This window comes from Notamacropus eugenii, chromosome 7, assembly GCF_028372415.1.
Source record: "Notamacropus eugenii isolate mMacEug1 chromosome 7, mMacEug1.pri_v2, whole genome shotgun sequence".
NCBI lineage: Eukaryota > Metazoa > Chordata > Mammalia > Diprotodontia > Macropodidae > Notamacropus > Notamacropus eugenii.
This window is the reverse complement of record NC_092878.1, coordinates 10,291,149-10,317,134: the sequence shown is the minus strand read 5'-3', so window position 1 is coordinate 10,317,134 and position 25,986 is coordinate 10,291,149. Positions and strand designations below refer to the sequence as shown.

Here is a 25,986-nt window from a genome sequence, read left to right as displayed (position 1 = left end):
TATTCCGATACTAAGTATGCACTCTACCTGTACATGAGGATCATGGGATGAAGGAAGTCAGTAAAGGGACAAAAGTCTACAATTCAGGATTGGTTGGCTCCCTATAAACAACCTGAATCGTTGCTGTGTTCTGCTGTTTCCTCTACTCGAATGCTGAACTTCTGGACACTTAGCCCTATCTAGCCCCCTACCCCCAACCTGAGCCTCCCCAGACTTCCCACTCCGTAGGGAGAGGTTAAATGGTAGAGGAACAAAGCCACCCCTAAATATGCTTATGATGAGAAAACCTCCCACCTCCAGCCTCCAGCTCCCTGCTCCTGCCTGTGGGCTCAGCCCCTGCAGATGGCAGCCTATACCACAAAAAGGCAACTTATTATTTTTTTTTTCCTGCTCTTTGCTGTAATTGGATTCATACTAAAGCAACCACGTCCCCATCAGAAAAGAAGGAGGGGGCAAGGGGAAGAGGCTGGGAGAGAAGGGAGGGACGAAAGTAGTAAGTGAGTGAGAGAGAGAGAGAGAAGAGGGCTCCAGATCGCCGAGTAAGCAGAAAAAGAACAAAAAAAAAAACAAAAAAAACCAAATCCCAGGAATCCGAAAGAAGAACCAGACAACCACTTCCACAGAACAAACCCCCCAACTCCAGCCTGCTCCTGCTCCTGAAATTCAAGGGGGAGACGAGACAGAACAAAGGAGCCCAGAGAGAGAAGAGACAGAGACACTGGGGGGTGCGTGGGAGCTAGGGGGTGCACAGGACTCAGAGTACCAACAGAGAGATTCCCAAAAGTTGCCCAGAATTGGGTGTGAACCATGTTCTGTGGCCCCAGCCCCGACGGGAGCCTGCTCCTCTCTCTCCTCACTCTCAGCACAGCCCTCACCTCCCTCTGCTCTGCAGACAGCAACTTTAGCCCTGAAGTAAGTGTGACTCTCCCTCCTTCCCCCCTTCCTATCTGTCATGGGGGGACCACCCTCTTCGTGTCTCTAAAGGACAAGAGGAGGGACTCGAATCTGCATGGGGGATCGTTTCTTGGGCGCCTCAGCCTCTCCTCCCCTGGTCCCCTCTCCCCTTTCATGTCCTGCCTCCAAGTTGGTAAAACTTTCGTTTGCTCCCAACTCCATGCTTGACTACTTTCCTTTCTTTAGGAAAGCCGTCCATCTGGGGCAGAACTTTTCCCTTGAATCCCCCTGGGCTGTGAGCTCAGCTCTGGAACGGGTTGGGACTCTGATAAATATTTGGAGCCGGCTCAAACCCCCGCCGCTGTCCCCATTTCTTGTCATGTGCCGAGTTGCTTGTTTTTCCAACTTTCCACATCTCCAGTTCTCACTCGCACACCGCTCACACTAGAGCCAAGCTCCCTCCTTCCCTCCCTCCCTCCTTCCTTCCATCCCTCCTCTCCAGCCTCATCTGCTCTGCTCATCCCAGGGCCGGGGTGGGGGAGGGGGAGGGGGAAAGAGTTCATGGTTTGGAAGTCTGGCACTGGAGGGAAAGGGAGCTCTGTGCCTCCCATCTCCCCTCGTCCCCTCCCCTTCCCTCTTCTCCACTTGGTTCCTCTGCAATCCTTCTTCCTCATGAGAACTGTTTCTGTGCCCTGGCGTCGAGGTCCACAGGGCGGTCACCCTGGCCTGGCCCGGCCCCACACCCGAGCTGGGGTTTCCGTCCACACAAAGCTCTCCTTGTGAGCAAGGGGCTCCACTGAAGCTGGGCTTAGGGACTGGGGCCCTTCTCTACTACCCCCACCCCGCTAGTCTTCTGCATATGGGGGAGGGGTGGCTTTTCTTCCTTTTTAATGTGAAAAACGAAGCCAGTGAAGGGTTCAGAGACAGAGAGAGAGAGAGAGAGAGAGAGAGAGAGAGAGAGAGAGAGAGAGAGAGAGAGAGAAAGTGGGTCAAAGCTGGTGGGAGAAGCCACCTTCACCAGGTTCTTCCAACCCTGCGTCCCAAAGGAGAAGACCCTCAACACACACTTCTTCCACCTTTGCCTTAGTCTAACCTGGTTCTTAGCCTTCTGTGGTCTCCCTGCCCCCTCACACCCCCACCCCCAGCTGTCCCAGGCCCTGGGTCTCCAGGTCTCCCAAAGGAAGCAGTGTGGGAGTTGTCTGTGGAGTTTTTTCCTCTCTCTACTTTTTATTTTGGGGTGAAGGTGGGAGACAGATTTAACCGGCTTCTTATTTTGGGCTATCCCATCCCACTCAGCTCAGCCGTGGCAAAAGGCCTGGGTGCGGCAGGGAGGGGCTGGGTAGGGCAGTGGGGGAAGGGAGGGGGAGAATTCGGAGTCAGCCCCTTTAGGCCCTCAAAGAGAGGTGGCAACCTCTCCAGCAGGCAGGACAGACTCCCAGGCTGTGGGGAGGCTTTTTTGGTTATCTGTATCAGCCCCAAGGCCCTGAATGGAAAAATGTCTCCCTGATAATGAGAATGGTTGAGCCTGGGCCTGGGTGAACCTAGAGACGCCAGGAAGGAAAATCTCTGCCCTGAGGCTGGTGTTAGAACTAGGGCTGGAAGGAACGGGTTAGTTGTCTTTCTAAACTGGCAGTGTGAGGCCTCGAGTTCTAGCCTCTCTATGGAATGAAGAGGAGAGCCTAGAACAAAAGGAGCTTGGGCATCTGTGGGACCTGCCCACTGCCAACTCCTGCTCCGATCCTATCCAGCCTCCCCCTCCTCTGGGGCCCTGGCCCAGGCCCTCTGAGGGGAGGGGCTGGGTAGCCCTGGCATTATGCTAAAGTGGGTCATAACTGGTCCCAGCGCCAGAGCCACCATCTGCTTCTGGGCCTCTGCCTGGGCCACTGAGGGGTGGAGAGGGAGAGGAAGGGAGGAGCAGGGCCTGGGGGGCCCTGGGCTTACGGCCCGCTCTAGGGTGGGAGATCCTCAGGCAATGTTTTCAGGCCCCCACCCATGCTTCAGCAGTGGGAATCTAAACTAGGAAGGAAGATGGAAAGGGGCCTGTTGACCTTGGCTGCCACCAAGGCTAGGCTCTTGGGCTCACCCCTCACCCATCCTCCCCAATTTCCTACTCCATATAAATTTGAAGACAGAATTCCTGAGACAGAGCCTTGAACCCCACAACCCCTGACCCTCTTTCCCTAATGAGTGCATGGAGATTGTTGGGGAGATTCAAGGAGCTGGAGCAAATTTCTCCCCTCCAGAAACCCCCTAAATCTTGAACTAGGGGCCTTTTTTGTCCTAACTCCACGGCTGACCTCTCTTCCCCTCAGTCTGTCTGGTCCTTATCCTTTCCCCCACCCTCACCACAGACCCAAGAGTCTTCTCTTCTGTGGTCTCTGCTTCATTCTGTGGTTCTTACCCCCACTGAGCTTCCTGTTTCTATGAGAGAGGGGAGAGAGCCTGAAGAGCCTGGGAGGAGGGATCTCAGGGTCATATAACTGGAGAGGACCTTCGAGATCATCTGGTCCAACCTCCATGTTTCCAGATAAGGGATCTGAGATCCAATTCAATCCAACAATCACAGATTAAGGGCCTACCATGTACAAATTATGCTAAACTGGGAAAACACCAAGGTTTAAGTAAGAGATAGTCCTAGCTCTTATGGAATTTGCTTTGCTTAGTTTCTCTGGAGAAGTCCCTGTCTTACTCTTGGCCTCAGTCTTCCTGTCTAGAAAATGGATTGGATGCAGGTTGGGTTAGGCTTCCAGGAAGTGAATATTTACTGCCTGCTTCCCTAACAGGTATCCTCAGAAACCAAGCCCTCAGAGAGGGGGAATTAATGTGATCTAAAAGGATATTGAAAGATTTTGTTGTGGCTCTCCTCTGTACTTATCCCACCAGAAGCCCTCAGAGCCTCAAAAGTTTGAACAATGACTTCTGCTGCTCTATTGACCCAGTGCTGAAGACATCCCTGAAATCCTGAGGCCCCCCTCCCCTAGTCCTTCTCCCTGTCTGATTTAAAGCCAAAGCAAAAACCTCAGTATTGCTGCCCATCTACCAATCTCTTTCCCAGTAACAGTCATGTCTCCTTGTTAGGGGTAAGATGTCCAGGTCTTCCCCACAGGTAAAACCCAGGGATGATCTAGGATGATGGGAGTTCCCTACATACTTGAGTACAAGCCACAGCAGGCCTTATGCACACAATGGCAGTGGGGCAAACCAGGCCAGCCCAGCACATGTCAGGACAGGTCCATGGCTCGCAGAGACCCAACATGCCTGAAATGGTTTTGTTCCAGCACTTTGGAGGTTAAGTTTCTTCCCTCCCCTCTTCTCTCTTCTCTAAAGGAGGGACTGAACAGAAAAGGAGGGTGGGGGATTCTGAAGAGATTGGTTTGTTTACAGCTTGGGCCCTACCTCCTATCAGCTCTTGTAGAAGGCTTCCCAGAACCCATGTTGCAATTTCGATCCCTCTGGGCTCAGGTCCCCTGTCAGCTGCTCCTGAGTCACCCCAAGCCAACCCCATAGCAGAAGTCCCAACTCCACCGCATAAGATATCACCCTTGTGCAAAGTTCGGAATTACCTAATTGTGACACACACACTCAAGTCCCATCTGCAGCTAAGAAGTCTGCGTTCCTTTTGAGCCCCAACCCAAGCTTCTGGTCACTCCCTATCCCTTAAAAATGCCAAACTAGGGAATAGTCCAAAGCGTCCCTGTCTCCCTATCTCCACTCATCATTCTACCTCTGTTAGCCCCCTACAAAAGAATTCAAATATATCAATACTCTAGACTCTGTACCTTACACTTTACACTTCCAATTTGAATTTTCAGGCTTTACCTCATTGTTCCTAAAATAAAGGCTGACTTTGTCAGAAACTGGGCTTTTGTAATATGTGTGTTTTTCATTCAAACACCAAAAAAAAAAAAGTCTCATTTCAGTGTTGTTGGGTTTTGGTTGTTTGGTTTTTTTTTTAAGAAAAAAACCCAGTCTTTATCATATGAACAATTCATAAAACATGCCTGGGTTAAATCCCATCTAGCCTTCCATTCTTTTTCTTATCTTATTAGGATACTGAAAGCAATTTAAGGGCAAACCATCAGCCCAGAGGTTTGATGGTGCCTGGAACTGGAATATTTTGACATTGAGCTAGGTATCATATGATCTTGTGATCTCAGTAAGGCAGATAATTCTTGGGCAAGTCATTTCCCTTTCTTGAGTCTCAGTTTTCTCATCTGTAAAATGAAAGGGCTGAACTAAATGACCTTCTAGGTCTCTTGCAGGGTTAGATCTGTCTTTACCTTCTCCTCCTTACTCATCTTATAATCTATCACCTGAAGAGGGAGTTATCAGGGGACCACATAGGCTGCTAATCCATTTTCCTTCCGTCTTACTACCTCAGTGGCCTCTTTTTCCAGTCATACGTGTATCTCTTTGAAGACCTCTTTCTGCCACCTCTTGTGATAATTGTTCGTTGACTGTGGGCTACAATCCTTGCGTGTTTGCATTGCCCTTTGAGTGACCTGAAGTTTTAATTTGCTAGAAACTGTAATATTCCATGATTCACCGCCATAGAACTATACATTGGAGTTTAAAAACAGGGATTTGCTTTAGTAAATCTAGAGTCTCTAAGAACAATGTATAATTTTCCAAATGCTAACTAACCTTCTCTTCCTCCTATTCGATTCTGGGCACAAGAATGTAGATAAACTTCAACGGACCATAGACTTAGGGATGGATGATACCTTCGCTAAAATCACCTAGTCCAGCCATATCATTTTAAATCACTTGCCCAGGTCTCACAGTTAATATGAGTTTGAGGTAGGATTTTAACCCAGATCTTCCTAAGCCCATGTCCAGTGCCTCATCCACTATAACATACAACCTCTCTTTATAGCTAACAAAGTTATATAACTGTAAATAGGCATGAGGTTAGATCCATATCCTCCTTCTAAGCACTTGGTTTATGTTGATTGCTATGCCAACCATACCTACACCATGAGCCTGTCCTATCCCTCTCCTCCAACCTTCATGCACAGCTATAACCTAGGACCCTTTCTCTCTACCTACCCCTGTCTTACTACAAACCCTAATGGTGTCCCAGTGGGGCCATGAACATTGAGTTCATGAGGCACTGGTTGCTTAGGCCCAGTAGGGGCTTCATGCTAAGCTTGAAGAAACATCATTTTGGAGTCATCCTCCAAAGAGCTGGAAGGGACCTGAGAGCTATCTCACTCATCTTCATGAACCTCATCTTACAGATAAGGAAACTGAGGCCCAGAAACATAACATTACTTACCCAAGGTCACACAGATAATAAGTATTAAAGACAGTTTTAGAGTCAACCCTTCACCCCACCCCTCTGACAATAGATAGAGTGCTGAATTCAGGAAGACCTGAGTTCAAAACCTACCTCAAATACTTGCTAGTTGTGTGATCCTGGGTAAGTGATTTCATCTCTCTCTGCTTAAATTCTGTCACCTGGAAAAAGGAGGGGGTTGGACTGACTCAAAATGGCCTCTGAGATCCTTTCCAGTTCTAAATCCATGACCCTATGGTCACCCAAGGGCCCTCCCCAAACATCTTGATTTCCTAAGGACACTGATTGATAGGAAGAATAACTTCGCTGGGAAAAGGCCCAAGGTAGAATTCGAGCCAATTGGTTTTGCACCCCCACTAAAGACTCTCAGCTCCTCTACTGTTCTGAGTTCCTGGCCAGGCCAAGTAGTTAGGTTATGTTATAGAACAAAGTTAATACTTGTGATATAGATGTGTTCAGTCACTTTTCAGTCATGTCTGACTCTTCATGACCCCATTTGGGGTTTTCTTAGCAAAGATATTAGAATGGTTTACCATTTCCTTCTCTAGCTCATTTTACAGATGAGGAACTGAGGCAAACAGTTAAGTGACTTGTCTAGGGTCACTCAGCCTTTAAGTATCTGAAGACAGATTTGGACTCAGGAAGGTGGGTTTTCCTGACTTCAGGTCCAGTGCACCATCTAGCTTCCCATAATGCATGTGTAGATCATAGGATTTTGAACTGGAGGGAACCTTAGAGATCATCCAAGCAGGATCAGTGAATCTCAAAGGTGGAAGGATTATCAGAGACCATCTAGACCAAATGGTACTTGATCAAGAAATCCCTGTGTGAAATAATCTTCCATCCTTAGCTTGAAGACCTTCCTTGAGGAGAAACCCACTATCTCCCAAGACTGCTCACCCTGCTTTTAGACAGTTCTCATTCTTTTGTCTACAAAAAAAAAATCTATCTTTACTACAGCATCCCACTGCTTCTAATTCTGCCCTCTGAGGCCAAGAAGAGCAGGTTTAATCTGTTTTCCAATTGTAGTCTTTCAAAAATGTGAAGGTTCCCTTTCCTCCTAGACCTAGTCTTCTCCTGGCTAAGCACCCCCATCCTTTCATTTCTTCTGCAGTCTCTTCACCATCCTGGTCACCCTATTCTAGACACATTCCAAAATGTCAATATCCTCCCTAAACTGAAGTGGGGACAATCATTTCCTTCATTCTAGACAATATGCTTCTCAATGGAGTATAGAATAGGACTGTTTTAACTGCCCTGATACACTTTTGAGCTTACAGTTCACTAAAACTCCCAGATCTTTTCCCTATGACGTATTATCTCATAACCACTTCTTAATCCTAATTTATTTTTAAAAAGCTTTCTTGATGCCTTATTTTTGTATCACGGTCATTCCCAGGTATAAACCCATTTACCCTGCTATGAACCCTCCCTTGGTTTGATTTGGGCTTTTTTTGGTTAATACCTGAGGGCGTGTTCAATATTCTATACCCATATTTCCCTTATTCTCTAGTGAAAAGAAAGACTATATTTGGGAAGTTTATTTTTAAAATCCAATTCAAAACTTTAGATCCATTCATATTTCACCTTATTTAAATTGGCTGTTGTTCTAATGCATCAAGGTCACTTTAGATCCTGTCTTTGTCCTCCCTTTGTCCTTTGTGCTCCCTATTCCTTCCAGCTTCATATTATCTACAAATCTGACAAGTATACCTGCCTTCTAAGACTTCAGCCAAGTAAATGGTTGAATGGTAAAGGATCAAGGACAGATCCCTGGGGTACTTCACTTGAGACTTTTCTCCAAGGTGACCTCAACTCAGTAATTACCACTCTTTGGGTCTTATCAGTCAACAATTCTTGCATTTACCTGTCACCTAGCCTAGATCCCTCCATCTTAGAACCCCAAGGATATCTTCAGTGACTTTGTTGAATGCTTTGCTTCTGAAATCTCAGTATGCTATGCCCAACTCCCTCATTTTGCAGATGAGGAAACATTCCCTAAGAGGTTCAGTGATTTGCCCAAGGCCACAGAAAGTAGAAGAGGCTTAATTCGAGCCCAGGTCCTCACACGACTATCACAGGACCAATCTTAACCTCTCAGGTCAAGTTTTAGACAAAATATAGGCTTCTGTGTCTATCTTCCCAGGAAAGAAAGCCTCCAAGACAGCCTAGCTCATACCTGGTCACTTCTCAGCCTTTCCAGAGGAGAAACCTAGTCCATTCCATTAAAGGGGTTAAGGGGACCTTGGACAGAGAGATAGAAAACACTGAAAGGGTAGAGGGAACAAGGCCTCCTTGTTCCTTGCCTACCCCTTAGATAGCCTGCTCCTACTTCCTTCTCCCCTCCAGGCCTGGCTCCAGCAGTATGGCTATCTACCTCCTGGAGACCTTCGTACTCACACCCAGCGCTCTCCCCAGTCCCTCTCCACTGCTATTGCCGCCATGCAGAGGTTCTACGGGCTGCGTGTTACAGGCACTGCTGATGGAGACACCATGAAGTGAGTGCCAAATGCCAGCTAAGACCTGACCTGGCCCCTTGACTTCTCCACTGCCTCTCCCCATCCCTTAGACCTCATTAATTAATAATAACTAGCATTTACTATGTGCCAGACACTGCTAAGTGCTTTGCAGTTATCTGATTTGATCCTCACAACAACCCTGGGAGGTAGGTACTGTTATCATACTTATTTTACAGATGAGGAAACTGAGGCAGACAGTGGTTAAGTGACTTGCCCAGGGTCACACAGCTAGTAAGTGTCTGAGGCTGGATTTGAACTCAGGTCTTCCTGACTGCAAGCCTTATGTTCTATCTACTTCATCACCTGATTGTGTCAATTAATTAATCAATCCTCAAGTATTTATTATCATGATCCAGGCTGGGCTAGGCAATAGTGGTATGAAAACAAGCATTAGAAGAGTGTTGGAGGAGCTTCTGTTCTGCCTACTTTCTTCACTCATTACCCACATAATGGGCAGAATGCTGGGTGACTATTCCTTCCCCTTGAACTAATCCTGCCCTGACCCATACGCTGACCTTGGCCATCTCCACATATGCACCCTGCCTTTCAACTCATCTACAAAATAATTACTAAATAATGACTCTACGCTGGGCACCGTGGCAGGCACCGATGACACAGGTGAAAGCTAAGCAGTCCCTGCCCTCTTCCTTCCCCTACACAGATCCCCCACCTTTCCCCAACACTCTTTGGTCCCCCTCCTACATTGACCCTGACCCTCCCCCTCCCCCATTCTCAGGGCCATGAAGCGCCCCAGATGTGGTGTCCCAGACAAGTTTGGTGCGGAAATCAAGGCCAACGTACGGAGGAAGCGCTATGCTATCCAGGGTTTAAAATGGCAACACAATGAGATCACATTTTGGTAAGTCTCAGGAAGGTACAGAGGGCAGACTGTTTCTAGGTTCACACTTGGCCTGCTTTGCTTAAGAGGCACAGACCTCCCCTCCCCCAATCACAGAAAAAAAAGGAGCATCACCCCCACCCATAGCTCAGAAAGACATGGAGGAGAAGGGGAATCAGGCATTCCTGGGGCCTATGGAGCAATAAGTATGGGATATCCCAGTCCTAGAAGGAAAGGACCCCATGAACTCAAGGAACTAGGGCAGAAGGCACAGCCCTGATTTTAGGGAATTGGTAGAATGGAGAACACAGTTCCAGGACTGGGGAATAGGGAGGGTTCCTTATACCCACCATCCTAATTATTACACCTCACGTCTTCTTCTCCTTCTTCTCCTACTCTGGACTCCAGCATCCAGAATTACACACCCAAAGTAGGTGAATATGCCACATTCGAAGCTATCCGAAAAGCGTTCAAAGTATGGGAGGGGGCGACACCTCTGCGCTTCCGAGAGGTGCCCTATTCCTACATACAAGAGGGCCATGAGAAGCAAGCGGACATTATGATCTTCTTTGCTGAGGGCTTTCACGGTGACAGCACCCCCTTTGATGGGGAAGGCGGCTTCTTGGCCCATGCATACTTCCCTGGCCCTAACATTGGAGGAGACACTCACTTTGATTCAGCTGAGCCCTGGACTGTCCGAAATGAGGATCTCAATGGTGAGTAGAGTGGCCAGGGTAACATAGAGAAAAGAGTGTGGGGACCAGGGAGATGAAATATCAAGGAGATATCCCAGAGTTAACACCTGGAAGTACAGTACTGTGATTCTCATATAAAGATAGAGTACTGACTCCAGGGAGTCCTCAGGTACATGAGACTAGGGGTGCCTTTCACATATGGTGGACCATATGATTTCTGAGGTCCCTCCCAACTCTCCAATTCCAGGATTCTTGTTCATATCCTCCCTGTGACACCTTTGTAACCTGTGTAACTTAACCACCTGGGTCTCAGTTTTCTCATTTGTAAAATGAGTAGCTTGACCTAGATGAGCTCTAAAGTCTCTTCCAGCTCTTGCTCTAGGATCGTCTCCTTGTCCTCTCAGATGTAGCTTTCTCTATGAAACTTCTTTTCTATCAGATTCTGACCAGCCACTTTGCCATGGCACAGTTGATAGAGGGCTGGCCTGGGAATCAGGAAGGCTTGGATTCAAATTCTGCCTTGGACACATACTAGCTCTGTGATCATATGAGATCAAGTCACATGGGTTTGAAGTGCCAGAGGCACTTTTTTAAGTAATTTTTTTCCAAATTACATGTAAAAACAATTTTTAACATTCATTTTTTAAAATTTGGAGCTCCAAATGCTCTCTCTTCTTCCCTCTGCCCTTCCACTCCCTGAGATGGCAAGCAATTTGGTATAGGTTTAGTCATGTTCTGAAAGAACAGACTAAAAGCAGCATGAAAAAAATAAGGAAAGTGAAAATAGTCTGCTTCGGTCTGTATTCAGATTCCAGCATTTCTTTTTGTGGAGACCATAAGAGTAGAGAGCCCCTGGATGTTCCTTGCTCCACCTCCCCCTGTGTGTAGGACAGGAATTGTTTGACTTTATGACCCAGATGACAAAGCTACAGGAGAGTGTAGAGCCCAGAGCTTTCCAGGTGGATGAAGGGATGGTAACACAGAATGTGGGTTGGTTTGGATAAGTCACTGAGGTCTGGGGTAGCTACAGGAGCAATAGAAGGGAGCTAACCATGACAGGAATTGCCCCTTTCAGGGAATGACATATTCCTGGTGGCTGTCCATGAACTGGGCCATGCACTAGGTCTGGAGCACTCCAATGACCCTTCAGCCATCATGGCCCCCTTCTACCAGTGGATGGACACAGAGAACTTTGTGCTTCCCGAGGATGACCGCCGGGGCATCCAGCAACTCTATGGTGAATATCCCAACTTTTCCCCCAGACTCCCAGAGCCCGGTACTCTCTCTCTCCTCTCAAACTTGTTTTCTATCAGCCCTTTACATGTTTTCCTCTGACAGCTGATTATCATTAGTAGTAATAATACCAGCCCAAAAACCCAAACAAACAAGAGCAAGAAGTCCCTCTCTTTCTGTATTCTTGCTGCCCAGCGCCGCACCTGGCAGACAGTCGGCCCTTAGTAAATGTTTGTTAAATTGAATTGAATTGAATACAGTTCGGAAGTCTCTCTTGGTCTCTTTTCGTTTCCTCCCTCTCCATCTCTCTCCATTTCCTCCACACTCACTCCCTTCCCCTCTCCACCAGCGCCATCTTTGTCCCTTTTCTCGTATCAGTCTTTTTCCTTCTCTGCTCCCATCTAATCTGTCCCTTCCTTCCATCACATCCTTCTCCAGTTCCTCACAGGCATTCTCTCTCCATTTCCTTGTAGCCGTTTGTTTTCGCCCTCTCCTCCCATCTCTCCCAGCCTCACACCCAGTCTCTTTCCACTTCTTCATACCTTACTTCCTGTCTTACTCTGTCTCTTCATATCCCCATCTGGGATCAAGCTTCTCTATGTGTCATTGAAAGCTCTGAACAACTTGGCCTTATTCTATTTTCCCAGTCTTCTCATACATTGTTCCTGACCACACACTCTGGGATGCAGTCATACTAGCGTACCCATGATGCTCCAGTTCCCATCTCTGTCATTGCCCTGGCTGGAATGCTCTCCCCTCCTCATGTCCACCACTGGGAGTCTCCCGAGTCTCCTTCAAGACTTAGTTCACATGTCCCCTTCCACAAGAGGCTTTTCCCAGCCCCCATCCCTCCCCATCCCAGCTACTTGTACCTTTCCCTCTAAGGTTACTTTGTTTCTATTTTCTATCTTATATATACTATTATATACTCATATGTGTCTCCTTGTGGTCAGGGACTGTTTCCTTTTTGTCTTTGTATCGCTAGCACTTAGCAGAATGCCTGGCACTCTGGGCGTTTAATAAAGTACATGTTAATGGATTGATCTTCCTCTCTGTCTTCACAAAAAAGCTTTTCTCATCACAACTCCTTCTACCCTTGTCTTCTTTCCATACACCCAATCTCTCTCTGTCTTTTGATGATGTTTCTCTGTTTCTTCATGCTGTCTCTCTCCATCTCCCTTTATCCCCTCTCTCCATCTCCTCACACCCCATTTCTGTCCTTCTAGAACTCACTCTGTCTTTTCCTCGAAGAGGTTTCTGCCCTTTTGTCCTGTCCTTTCCCAATTGAGCCTGTATCTGACATGCACCTGTTCTTGGTCCCAGGGAGTAAGTTTGCATCTCCCACCAAGAATCCTTCACAGCCCAGGACCACCTCCAGGCCCTCTGTCCCAGGCAAGCCCAAAAACCCCACCTATGGACCTAACATATGTGATGGGAACTTTGACACCGTGGCTGTGCTTCGGGGGGAAATGTTTGTCTTCAAGGTAAGGGGAAGCATGGATAAAGCTGATGGGGATGGAGAACTAGAGTTGGGGAAATAAGGGATTCTGATGTGGAAATGGGAGGAGACTGAAAGGAGGAGTGAAATAGCTCAGCAACTAAACCTTGGAGAGGGAGGGATAGCGATAAGCAGTTTCAGGTGGTCCTCTCCTCTACCTACCTTTGTCCCATTCAGGAACGGTGGTTCTGGCGAGTTCGGAATAACCAGGTGATGGATGGGTACCCGATGCCCATTGGTCAGTTCTGGAGGGGTCTGCCCGCTTCTGTCAACACAGCTTATGAAAGAAAAGATGGCAAATTTGTCTTCTTCAAAGGTATTCAAGCATTTGGTTTAAGGGCCCTGGAGGTTCTAGGGGTCTTGGGGTGATGGAGGCCTCTTCTTTGGAAGTGAATCTATGGGTCTCTGAGGCCTGAACTAACCACAGACATCCTTCCTGCTTCCCTCTCCAAAGGAGACAAACACTGGGTATTTGATGAGGCTTCCCTGGAGCCCGGCTACCCCAAACACATCAAGGAGCTGGGACGAGGTCTACCCACTGACAAGATCGATGCGGCACTTTTCTGGATGCCCAGTGGAAAGACCTACTTCTTCCGGGGAAACAAGTGAGGACCCCAACTCTCCACCCCCCAAAAAAACTTCTATCACCCACATCCAGGCCCTCTCCAGGCCCTGCAGAGATCTTTCCCCCACAAAGTGACTGGCTATCTCTGTTGCCTAGCAACAACAGCCAAAATCAGGTGCTGAATCAAATCAGTGGGATATGACCCGGTCATCATTTCAGACCTGATCATTTGGTGCTTTCTACCCACATCACCCTTCCCTCTCTCCCCCCAGCTCCCTCCCCCCCAGCTCCACCCAGGCTGTCTGGCCTCCTCTAGCCAAACTCTATGATTAAAGGCTGGTGGTGGTTCATCTGAGGGCTAATCATGGGTACTGTAGGAGGCCCAGTCCCTCCCCTTTCCCCAAGGCAGCAGTCCCTCATTATCAAGCAGGCAGGCCCTATATCCAACATCCATAGCTATAACTAAGGATGAGATGACTGGGACCCTGCCCCAAGGGTCCTGAAATTTAAAGAGTGCTGACCACATTTGCATTCCTTCGGCAGCATAGAAATAATTGAGCTTAGCACCTAGTTAGGAAAAATAATTAAAGTAGGAAGCAAGCAAACAGTCCAGTTCCCTCCCTTACTCACTGCATTCACATTCCAACTGAAGTTTTGGCCAGCTCTGCCCTGTAATCTGACCCTCCCTCTCCCTTGGACAGGCTCTCCAGCATCATCCTGGCAAGGATGTAGGGTCTCCGTCTCCCCACCGTAGGACATTCTCCTGAAATCTTTCCCTCTGCGAGAGAATATCCTAGAGACTCACCATCACCACTGAATTGGCCTTAAAGCATCAGTTAGGGAATACATTTTGGGGGGAGAGGTAGGCAAAGGGCTCTCACTTGCCCTGAACATCAAAATTCCTAGACTTTGAGGCGGTACACTAGATAAACGGTTAGAACTGGAATGAGGAAAACCTGAGTTTAATTCTGCCTCTGATGCTTTTACTAGCTGTAGGATCCTGGGCAAGTCACTTAACCTCTCCCAGCCTCTGTTTCTTCATTTGTAAACCAGGATAATAATAGCACTGACTTCAGGGTTGTTGTAAGGGCTAGAGAAGATACACTGCAAGCCTTTAAGGCACCATAGAAATGTCACTTATTGTTGGTCACGGCATCTGACTGACATTTTTTCCTGCTCTCCCTCAGGTACTACCGATTCAATGAGGAGTTCAGGGCCGTGGACAGCGAGTATCCCAAAGATATCAAAGTCTGGGAAGGAATTCCTGAATCCCCCAGGGGATCATTCATGGGCAGTGATGAAGGTGAGAGACCAAGGAAGCAGCCAAGCTAGCCAGCCTCTGCAGACCTATTTCTCCATCTGTAAACTGAAAAGGTTGGGCTACAGGATCTCTCTCTAAGGGTTGCTTCTAAATCTCCGGGTGCTCTATGAGACAGGAAGGATGGAAAGTGAGGAAAGAAAAACGAGAGAGACAGGAAGGAAGGAGACTGCCCGATGACAGCAACGTGGAGATCTCAAATGGGAGCGTTTTTTCCATCTCTTCCTCTCTTTGGGACTTTTCCTGCTTCTTTGTCTACCTTGACTGTCCCCAAGCCTCTCCTCCCTTCCTTCCTCCCCATGATCTAATGCACTCTCTCCCTTCTCAACAGCTTTCACCTATTTCTATAAGGGGAACAAGTACTGGAAGTTCAACAACCAGAAGCTGAAGGTGGAGCCAGGATACCCCAAATCAGCACTTCGGGACTGGATGGGCTGCCCCTCTGCGGGCCGGCCCGATGAGACAGAGGAAGAGACAGAGGTGATCATCATCGAGGTAGATGAGGAGGGCAGTGGGTCAGTGAACGCGGCCGCTGTTGTGCTACCAGTGCTCCTGCTCCTCTGTGTCATTGCCGTCGGCCTGGCTGTCTTCTTCTTCAAACGCCACGGAACCCCAAAGAAGCTGCTCTACTGCCAGCGTTCCCTGTTGGACAAGGTCTGACCCCCACAACAGGCTGGGGGACCGGCACCCCTCCCCTGCCCACCCCCACCACACAGACTTTGCCTCTGGGGGCCAGGGGCTACGGGTGTAAGGGGAGGGATGGTCCCATATTTCCTCATGGTCTCCTTGATGCCCACAACCCTCCTTCTGTCCCTTTCACCCCCTGATCCCTTTCCCTGTGCCCTCGCCCTTCCTCTGCTCCCCTCATGTCATCACTCTACAGGTCCCTAGGGTACTGAACAGCAGTAGAGGTCCCCTGTCTCCCTCTGGGGAGCTCTCCTACTTGGTGCCATCCCCTCCCCTGCTGGTCATCCTGGGGGCTCTGCACTTGAAGGTGAGGACTCTCTGACCTCCCTGGTGAAGGTCAAAGTCTGGGTCACCTGCTCCTTTTCCTTTCCTGGACAAACCTTGCACCTCTGAATAACCTCAGGAGGCTCTGCATACTTCCAGCCCCACAGACCCCAGATCTGCCCAGTTGGCAGCCTCTCATCACCTTTTCTGGCTAAAATGAACCTCAGTAAGGGAAGAGGAGAAAGCCCTGAGGAAATCTATAGGGGCAGAGATAGTGGGGTTGTAGGGGATGGAGTATTTTATTCCCACGGTTGCCCATCCCAAACCATTGGGGTTGGAACATAGACAAAGGAAAGCAGGGTGGCCATTTTGCTTTCAGCATGGCTAGGTCAATCCATCTCCCTCCCCATGGGAAGCATCTGTTTCTTTCCCACTCACCTGTTCACTCCAAGGAATTTATTTACAAGGCAAAAAGCTTGAACCTCTAAGGAAAAATGCTCAGCTGCCCCACTCACCGTCTCCCCAGCTCTGTCCCTGCTCAGTCCCCTTCCAAATCTTAACCTTGGATTTGGGAAACCAAGGTTGGAAGAGCCATAGGGTAGCTACTGAGGATAGGGATGGGACCAAGGAGAGAGGGCAGAGTCATGGAAACTCAGGGGTGTAGCTATACAGAGAAAAAAGAAACTGGGAAAAGGCTCAGTGGCCCAATGATGGATGTGGAGAGACTGTTAACAATGGAGGCAAAAGCCACATGGATGAGGAGTGGAGCTGGGGCTGGGACCCAGGGCAGGGGTGGGGGGTGAATAGACTCAGAGAAGATAAAGGTAAATAAAGCAAATCAAAGACTAACTGGAGGGTGGAGCTGGTGCCAAGGGTGGGGGCTGGGACTGACTAGTGAGGAGCTCCACAGTGGAAGGGAAGCATTTATGAAGGCTGGAGAAAGGGGCTGCTTTAGAGAGGAGATCCTTTTTTTAAACTGGTTCCCACAACTTTGCATGTGAGCAGGACCCAAGGAGGTGGACTCAAGGAAAGCCAGGGGAGGAGGAATGAGGGATAATAGAGAGGATGGTCAGAGAGCTCCTAGACAGAGTAAGAATGTCCTGAGCCTGGATGGACAGTGCCCAGTGACACCTCTTTAGAGATTCGGCCTGGCTGCCAGGGTCCCAGGCTCCCACCCTAAATGACTGGGACAAATCTTGGCCAAAGTGAGCAGAACTTAGCAGCCTCAGCGCCTGCACATTCAGGAGGGAGGGCTGGGACTTGGCTCTCAGGCCTGGGGGTTCCCACCTTCACATCCATGGTCCTCTCACACCTGAACTTTAATGTCGCCCTTCTTTGTCCTGGACCTCCCCTCCCATTCCCCACCCAATTTGTCCATTTCCAAACTCCTTCAGCCACCAGAAGGTGGACATGGTACTGGGGGACTTGGGAGAGGGAGGAACCCTGTGGGGAAGGGGAAAGGAGGAAAGGGGGGGAAGGGGTGGGCACATCGTGGGGATGGGGTGAACGGTGCTGGCAATTCGGCTAAATTTCTGTTTCTTGTTTGTTTTTTTTGTTTTTTTAATGTATATTTTATTATAATTATTATATGACTCCATTAAAATAGTTCCTTTTTGTTAACAAAGGGTATGGGAAGTGGAGGGTGGGGGTGGGGGGAAGGAGGGAATTTTAACCCCAGGAACCTGCAGGGCGGGTCTGGGTCAGTCCCCTCTGAGGAGAACATTTTTTTTTTAAATCCTTCAGTGTTTTCACAAAGAATAAAAGTGTTTCACATTCTCCGAGTGCTTACTGCTCTCTCCAGGGGTGGCTGGGATTTGGATGTTCATGTGGCAAGGAAAAGGGTGTGGGGGGGGAAGGTCAGGGGAAAAGTTAGATCTATGATGTTGGAAAAAGCGCTGGTTTGGGAACAAATTCTGCCACTGACTAGCTGTGTGACCCTGGACAAGTCCTTTCCCCTTTAGGGGTTTCAGCTTACTCTAATGTTCTTTCATGACGTAGTGGACAGAGTACAGAACTTAGAGACAGGAACACTTGGGTTTGAACACTGCCTAGGCCACTTACTAACGTGTGTCCGCAGACAGTAGCACCTACCTCACTGGGCTGTTGTCATGCCCAAATGAGAGAATAGATGTAAAATGCTTTGCAGATCTTAAAAGACTATAAATACTAGCTATTATTATTCCAGCTCTGAATCCTATGGTGCTATGGGAGGAGAGAGTGAGGGGTGCATATGGTAGAGAATATGACCTTCTGTTTCTGTGAGGTAGGACTTGGGTATTCTTAAGTGGATATGACAACTCCCAGAATCCTACCTTGAAAGGATCAGAAGACAGATTCCTGGAGGTGATGACAGTGTCGGATGGAGAGTGAACCATAATAAACGAGAGACTGAGACATGTTGGAAGGCCCCTTGGCAAGAGGAAGTGATCAAGCTAGTGGCATCTAGGAAAATCTTCCTAAATTTTCCTGACTTAGCCATGTGATCTAGCCATCAATTCTCATTTCCCTTTTATCTTGAGCAAACTGGGGATTTCCAAACTTCTCCTAAGCCTCATGAGGTACAGTCCCAAGTTGATTCCTCCAAAGTCTTCTACACATCAGTCACCTCTCAGGTTCAAGAACCCAGAAATCTAGAAGGAGAGAAATAGCCATATAGCTACCTTGGGGCAAAAGCCTGACCCCACTGGGGTCATTTGGCATGAATTGAACATGAAGATTCCCACTCCAACCCAGGGAAGGGTCAATCATTCCAAAAGCATTTATTGAGCACCTATTATGTGCCCAGCACTGTGTTAGGGGCTGAGGGTACAAACAAAGTCCCTGCCTCAGGGAGTTCACATCTAATATGGAAGACAACATGAAATCAGCTAGGTACATTTAAGAAAGAGACACAGATGCACACAGAGGAGGAGAGAGAGAGAGAGAATATGAAAGGTAACCTCAGAGGGAAAGCAGTAGCAGAGGGTAATGGAGTGGGTGGAGGCAGATCAGAAGGTTGGATTTGAGCTGAGTCCTGAAGGAGGCCAAGGAAATCAGGAGGTAGAGGTAAAGAAGGAAAGTATTCCAGACATGGGGAACAGCCAGTGTCAAATCTCAGATGAATCCCCTTTCCAACAAAGAAAATCCCAGAGAAGGGGACCCCAAATTACAGTCCCATTTTCCCTTCCCTCCCTGCTGAAGGATAGACTTCACTGTCCCATGAGTGCATCCCACCAGGAAGATGAGCACAGTCAGCTCACAGTTCATTTGGACAGGAAAAACTCAATGCTGAGTCAGCCCAGCTGGGGAAGGGTAGGCCCTTCCCTTGGTGCAGCCCAGTCTAACCCCTGGCTTTTGGGAGGGGGTAAGGGAAAGATTCGTGCATGCCCCCATTTTGGCACTCCTGACATGGACCCTTTAAGTCCCATTCTATCCACCCTGGGCTTCTCTGCTCGCCATCATTCTGCCTCTCTGGGTTCTCAGTTTCCACGGCCAGTCTCCTCTAGCCCAGACAGTTTATCCAGCTGCTCTGCAGAGCTGGGTTGGTCTGATTGCTTTGGCAGAAGGGGTCTCCCACCTTCCTGCCAACCAGGAACCCTGACCCTATGCCCGGCCCCCTGCCTTTCCCCTGCCAACAGCTGTTTGGACTGCTGCCCCTGCCTTGTTAGGGCCAGAATCTCCCATCAGAGACATCCTGCCCCTCCTCATCTTGGGGAATTCAGTGGGGGAGGGGATCCTGAGTGACATGATTTGGGCCTGGATGGGGGAGCCTTCAAAGGTAGCAGGGTAGTTTATGTGGCATAGAACTCAAAGATGAGCTCATGGCCCCTTTGTGTTTGTGTGGGGCACATCTGGAGGCAATTACAGATGTTCTCCAGTGGGAGTTCTGCAAAACACAGCTGGAGCCAGTGAAGGAGAATGGTGGAGCCTAGAGGGAGGGGGGCAGCCAAGGGAAAAGAGGAGGGGAGCCCAGGGTTCCTGCTGCTGGAGTGCGGTTTCCCCATCACGAGGAAAATTATTTGGAGCTGATTCTGCAATCACAAGATGCTCTCAGCAGCCAAGTGGGAGAGACGGGGCAGGCGGAAAAGAAAAGAGGGGGAACAAGGCAAGGGTGGCTTCGATACAAGCACAGCAGTGTCAGGGGGACCCCTAAATTCATCTCACCCCAGACCACTCATACCGTATCACACTTGGGCTTGGGAAGCTCCAGTCTTGCCCTTTGAGAGAGCAGAAACCTGGAGCTGTGTCTGCCACACTCACCCCCTACCCCCAGTCTGATGTCCCTGAGTGTATTGCTTGGGTTGGGCCAGAGCAGTATAGGGGATGGACAAGGATAACGGGTGGAAGAAGAGGAAGAGGGAAGAACAAACCATGGAATGAGAGAACAGCCACCTGGCCCTGCTTGGATCTTTCCCTGACCCAACTAGCCCAGCCAGGCCTGACCCACTTTTTCCTATTCCAAGTTCCTTTATTCGAAAGCAGCACCATGTGAGAAAGAGCTAGACTGAAGATGGGAGAGGAATGGGAAGAGAACTGGGGGCAAGGATGTCCACAAGAGGGTAGGGTAGCCTTCCTCCCTGACCCCCTCCCCTTAATGGGGAGGGGTAGCTGGGGACTCCCCTGTCATCTCTAGTCTCCTCCAGAGACTCCTGCGGCCAGCTAGGCTCCCCGCCTGCAGGGCTGCCAGCCAGGCGCTGGGTCAGCAGAGCTGAACCAAACCCAGTCATCGAAGGGAGGGAACCCTATGGCTGACTGCCCCTCCTCCCCTTGGGCCAGCCACCTCCACTCCTCCCTTCCCCCTTTCTCTGGGTCTCCCCTCTTCCTACCCACTTTCTTAACCCCATTTCCAGTCAGAAGCTTTTCTGATTCTGCATCTCTCACCCTACATGTGCCTCTAATAATACGGGTCCCAACCTTCTCTACGATTTATTAGGCCCAAGAGAGTGCGTTAGAGAAAGGAGAGGTTAAATCACTCGTCCATCGTCACACAGCCACTATGTGTCAGACGCTCCCAGGCCAGCTCTCAGTCCGTTGTACAATACCACCTCACCTGCGCCTGGGTAGATGGGAATTCCAGGTTTTCCAAGTTTTAGTGTCTCCAGGTCTCTGCGTGACTGTGTCTGTGGGGTACTTTGTAAGTATCAATAGGTACAAGGATATACATGAACTCTGTTCACATTTGTTTGGCTTAGAGAGGATCGATCCTCTTCCCTTTGGGGTTCATCTCAACTCCCCACTCAAATAAAAGAGCTCAAGACCAGAACACAGGGCAGCAGGCTTCCTGGAGTCCTGAAGGGATACTCATTGGCCTAGGAAGGAGCTCTGGAGAAACTGGGAATCAGAAGAGAGCTATGTCCATTCTCTGGGGGCCCTGAGGGAAGTCCTTGCCAAAGTTACTCCATCATCCACCATCACTGGTGTGGCCCCTCTCTTGGCTCTGACTTTATATCTATCAGGCTGCTTCCCATAAGCCCAGCCCCTGTCCTGGGGCGATCTTACTGGACTGCTGCCTTTTGTCCCCCAACAGTCTCCGGAGCCACAGGGAAGACCCAGAGCCCAGAAGGGGGAAGGGAAGCAGGCCTGCCGCCTTCCAAATGAGATCACTCACACACACTTTCCACCCTGGCCCACAGCCGATGGCTGAGCTCTTCCCAGGCCAGGCTTTCCCCAAGCCAAGCCCCAACCCCCTCCGACCTTCACTGCCACTTTCTCCTGGGCCCCTTGGAGATACCATAACCAAGGGGTTTCCTCAATGGACCTCAAAGGGACTGGACTCCCTGGCCCACCATCCTGAAGACCAGTGGGACACCAAATCCCACCACCTTCTTCACTCCTCCTATTTCACTAAAGGCTCTGTGATCATGGGTCCGGGAAGGAAGAGGAGCTTACACAAGGGCTCATAGTTGGGGTGGCAGGAACAGGGCAGAAAGGGAGGATGGAAGGGGTAGTGACTGAAGTGGCAGAGGGATGAATAGGCTTCCTCTAAAGGCCCAAAGTAGCTCATGACTCACTAGACAGAGGCAAAAAGAATGAAACAAGAACACTGCCTCATAAGTCACATCCTGCTGTCTCCTTGGTTTGCATGTAAAGAGCATTTCCCTTGCACAAAGACTGTGCCAGGTCCTGCCCGTGAACATCTGCATAAGGACCCCTTCCCCTTCAGATATCAAGGCCATTGGACAGTTTAGTCTCCGTCTGTTTCATACTAAAAGATGAATACCCTTGACCCCAGCCAGAGAGTTCAGGCAAGTGTGAGCTAGTGCAAGAGTCAGTCCATTAATAAGAATTAATTGAGCGCACAGTGTGTGCCCAGCGCTGGGGATACAAAAACAGACAAATTTAAAGAAAAAAAAAACCAACATTTATCAAACACCGACCTGGCTGCAAAGTCACTAAGTTCTAGGAGCGGGAATAAGACAAAGAAACAGTTCCTACCTTCAAGAAACTTACATTCTGTATTTAACATAAAAATCTCATACCTATATGTTAGGTACTATAAAATGGATGACATTGTTTTCTTACAACAATCCTGGGAAAGAGAACTATCATGTCCCTTTCACACATATGAAAATTGCTTAGACAATATAAGCAACTCAAATTCCTTTTCATTTTGAACTTAATAAACACCAGGTAAAATTTGAAATTAGATGGCATCTCCAAAAAAAAAAGGGTTGGTCATGAAACAACATATCTCTTATATGCCACTTTTCATTTTAAGTTCTATATATAATGACTTCAGCCTGTCACTTTCAGAGCTGCCCTACTTGTCTGCGATTTCTTTCTGACCTTCCTTTTCTGCTATGCATATTTTAAAAGCGGTTTCAATGGCTTTTTTTTCTCTCTCTTTTTCTATCCTATCCCTATCACCTCTTGACCTCCCAGGATTCTCTCCCCCACAATGGGGGAAAGAAAAGCTTACGTTCTACTTGTGGAGGAGAAGATATGAAATATACTCTGATAAATAATACGACAATGGAGAGAGTGATAGCATAAAAGAGAGATCTAGACAAAGGCTCTAGGAATATCTAGAGAAAAAGAAAACACTTTTTTAAGAGAATCAGGGAAGGGTTCACAATAGAGGTAAAGAGAAGGGAGTATGGAAGAGGACTGGGACATCAGGCAGAAGATACCCTGATGTGCAGGTGAATTGGATTTAAGTGGGGGACGGCTGCTTCAGCAAATGCACAAAGGCAGGAGATGCAATGTTAAATTCAGGTAATGGCCCAATTTTATTAGAAGAGAATATAGGAAAGGGAATAATACAAAATAAATTGGAAAGGTAGATTAGAACCAGTATCACGGGGACCTTTAGAAACCAAGCTAAGAGAAGTAATACAAAGCCACTGAAGAGTTTGGAGCCAGGAAATGGCACGATGAGACCTGTGCCTTATTAAGCTGGAAGATTAAACCGGGAACTATGGGCAGAAAAGATTGAAGGGAGAGACAGCTGTAGGCAGACAAATAAGTTAAGGGGGGTATAGGTAAAAGGTGAGGAGGGGGCCAAAGAAGGGTTAGTATGAATGGAAAGAAAAGATTACCCCTCACTTGAATGACTGCAATAGTTTCTGAATTGATTTCTGTGTCTGAGCATCTCTGAATTCCAGTCATTCCTCCACACAGCTTCTAAAGTGATTTTTTTCTAAAGCACAGACCACTACTTAATAAATTCTTTTGTTGTTACTGTTTAGCCATTTTTCAATCCTGTCTGACTCTTCATGACCCTGTTTGGGGTTTTCTTGGAAAAGATACTGGATCAGCTTGCCATATTTTTCTTCAGGTCATTTTACAGATAAGGAAACTGAGGCAAACAAGGTTAAGTGACTTGCCCAGGGTCACACAGCTACTAGTGTCCGAGGCTGGATTTGAACTCATTAAGCATAGCCTTCCTGACTTTAGGCCCAGCCCTATATGCACTATGGCACCACCTAGCTGCCCTCTAAACTCTAGTGGCTCCCTATTGCCTCTAGGTTCAAGACTTGTTACATATTACTCCTCTGTTCATGCACTTTAACCACACTGGTCTTATAGTTCCTCATAAAGGAAACTCCGCCTTTCATCTCCTTGCCTTTATACCATTCCTGGAACACATTCCCTTTGGGCCTCCGTGTCTTAGAATTCCTAATTTCCTTCGAGAGTCAACTCAAACATCATCTTCTGCATGAAGGTATTCTTGGCGCCTATGGTTGCTAGTTCTTTCCCCCTCAAAACTACTAAATTACTTCGTATTCACTTTGCCGGTATTTTACATTTACTCATCTCAGTCAATCCATCCATAAGCCTTTATTAAGCACCTACTACAGGCTACCCCAAGCTAAGTGAGGAGAAAAGCGAAAGATAGTCCCTGCCCTGGAGGCACTCACAGTACCATAGGAGGGAGAACATGTAAACAAGCTGTATATAGAATAAAAGGCTATATATAATGTAGGCATTTTCTCACTGTCCCCCAAGTCTGGAATGTTCTCCCCCCCCTCCTCTAGGCTTTCTTAAAGAATTTAAAATTCTAACTACAATTCTACATTTGGTGGGAAGTCTTCCGGGGCCTTCCCCATGTTAATTACTTCCTATTCATCCTGGACATAGCTAGCTTTATATCTTTGTTATTTCTTACAAGAGATTGTAAATTCTTTGAGGTCAGACTCTACCTTCTGCATTTTTATCGCCAGCTTTTACCGCAGTGCCTAGGGTAAGCACTCAGTAAATGTAGATTGATTGATAAATGGTGGTGGTTGTCCTTCATTTGGGAAAAAGCCCAAAATGACATCATATGATAAAGCCAAGTTTCTGCGTGAGCAACTGTGGCTGATCAAACCAATACGAGCTCCGAAGGCTCTACTACAGATTGGGCACAGGTAGTCTGTGTGAATATTTGGGGTGGTTGCTGCAAATTTGTGCATTCTACATTTCCTTTGTGTTGTCTCAATTCTGCTTTGATTAAAGAGCACAGCCCCCTTTCTGATGTGGGCACACCATGCTGAGCAGTTCTGTGCCAGTGTCTCCCATGTTGCACAGTCAAATTCAAAGTTACTGAGAGAGACTTTGAGAGTGTCCTTGGATCATTTCTTCTGGCCACCATTTGATTGCCTGCCCCAGGCAAGTTCTCCAGAAGATAGTCTTTTGGGCAAGCATACATTTTGCATTTGAACAACATGGCCAGCCCATCAGAGTTGTGATCTCTGAAGCATAGTTTGAATGCTTGGCAGTTCAGCTTGAGCAAGGACTTCAGTGTCTGGTAACTCATCCTGCCAGGTGATCCTCAGAATCTTCCTAAGACAGTTCAAATGGAAGTGATTCAGTTTCCTGGCATGGAGCTGGTAGACTCACCATGTTTCGCAGGCATACAACAATGAAGTCAGCACAATGGCTCTGTAGACCTTCAGTTTGGTCGTCAGTTCAATACCTCTTCTCTCCCAAACTTTTCTTCAGAGCCTCCCAAACACTGAGCTAGCTCTGGCAATGCATGCATCAACCTCATTGTCAATGTGTACATCCCTGGAAACTACACTGCTAAGGTAAGTGTATCCATAGCAAAACTCTCCAAATGTTGTAACCGATGGTTCCACATATTCATGATGTCCTGTGACTGATGGAGCACCTGTGTTTCCTTGGTGTTAATTATTAGGCCAAAATTAGCTCAGGCAGCAGAGAATTGATCCACACTTTGTTGCATCTCAGCTTCAGAGGCTGCATTGAGTGCACAATCATCTGCAAACAGAAAATCATGCACCAACACTCCCTCCACTTTGGTCTTGGCTTGTAGCCTTTTCAAATTGAAGAACTTACCATCAGCATGGTAGTTGACCTTGATATCTTGTTCATCCTCATTGAAAGCATTTGACCACATGGCTGAAAACATCACGCTAAAAAGCACGGGAGCAAACACATAGCCCTGTTTCACTCCATTGGTGACTGGGAAGTCATGAGAGCTTTGTCCATTATCCAGAACCTGGGCAAACATGCCATCATGAAATTGCCGTATAATGCTGATGAACTTCTCTGGGCAACCAAATTTTGACGTAATTTTCCATAAGCCCTCACGACTAATAGTACTTAGTAAATGTTGATTGATTGATAAATAGGAAATAATGAACCAGGGAATGCATTAGAATAAAAGATTTTAGGTGGAACTTGATGGAAACCAAGGAGGTGGAAATAAGGGGGAAGAGCATTTCAGGCAAGGGGAACAGTGAGTAAAAATTC

The 25,986-nt window shown here is 47.9% G+C and overlaps 1 protein-coding gene across 1 annotated transcript; it reads left to right on the top strand.

Annotated features, from left to right (window-relative positions):
* Window positions 1–375: 375 nt before the first annotated feature.
* Window positions 376–17,586, top strand: MMP14 (matrix metallopeptidase 14). Its single transcript, XM_072622940.1, has 10 exons — window positions 376–912; window positions 8,543–8,691; window positions 9,449–9,571; window positions 9,959–10,266; window positions 11,321–11,482; window positions 12,802–12,962; window positions 13,154–13,292; window positions 13,431–13,581; window positions 14,729–14,844; window positions 15,191–17,586. The coding sequence occupies exons 1-10, from the start codon at window positions 808–810 to the stop codon at window positions 15,517–15,519; spliced, it is 1,743 nt and encodes a 580-aa protein (XP_072479041.1). The 5' UTR covers window positions 376–807; the 3' UTR covers window positions 15,520–17,586.
* The last annotated feature ends 8,400 nt before the right edge of the window (window positions 17,587–25,986 follow it).

Coding starts and splice junctions, on each gene's coding strand:
- MMP14 (XM_072622940.1), top strand. CDS start 808: ATGTTCTGTGGCCCCAGCCCCGACGGGAGCCTGCTCCTCTCTCTCCTC. Junction 12,963..13,153: donor GGGAAATGTTTGTCTTCAAG/GTAAGGGGAAGC, acceptor TGTCCCATTCAG/GAACGGTGGTTCTGGCGAGT. Junction 13,293..13,430: donor CAAATTTGTCTTCTTCAAAG/GTATTCAAGCAT, acceptor CCCTCTCCAAAG/GAGACAAACACTGGGTATTT.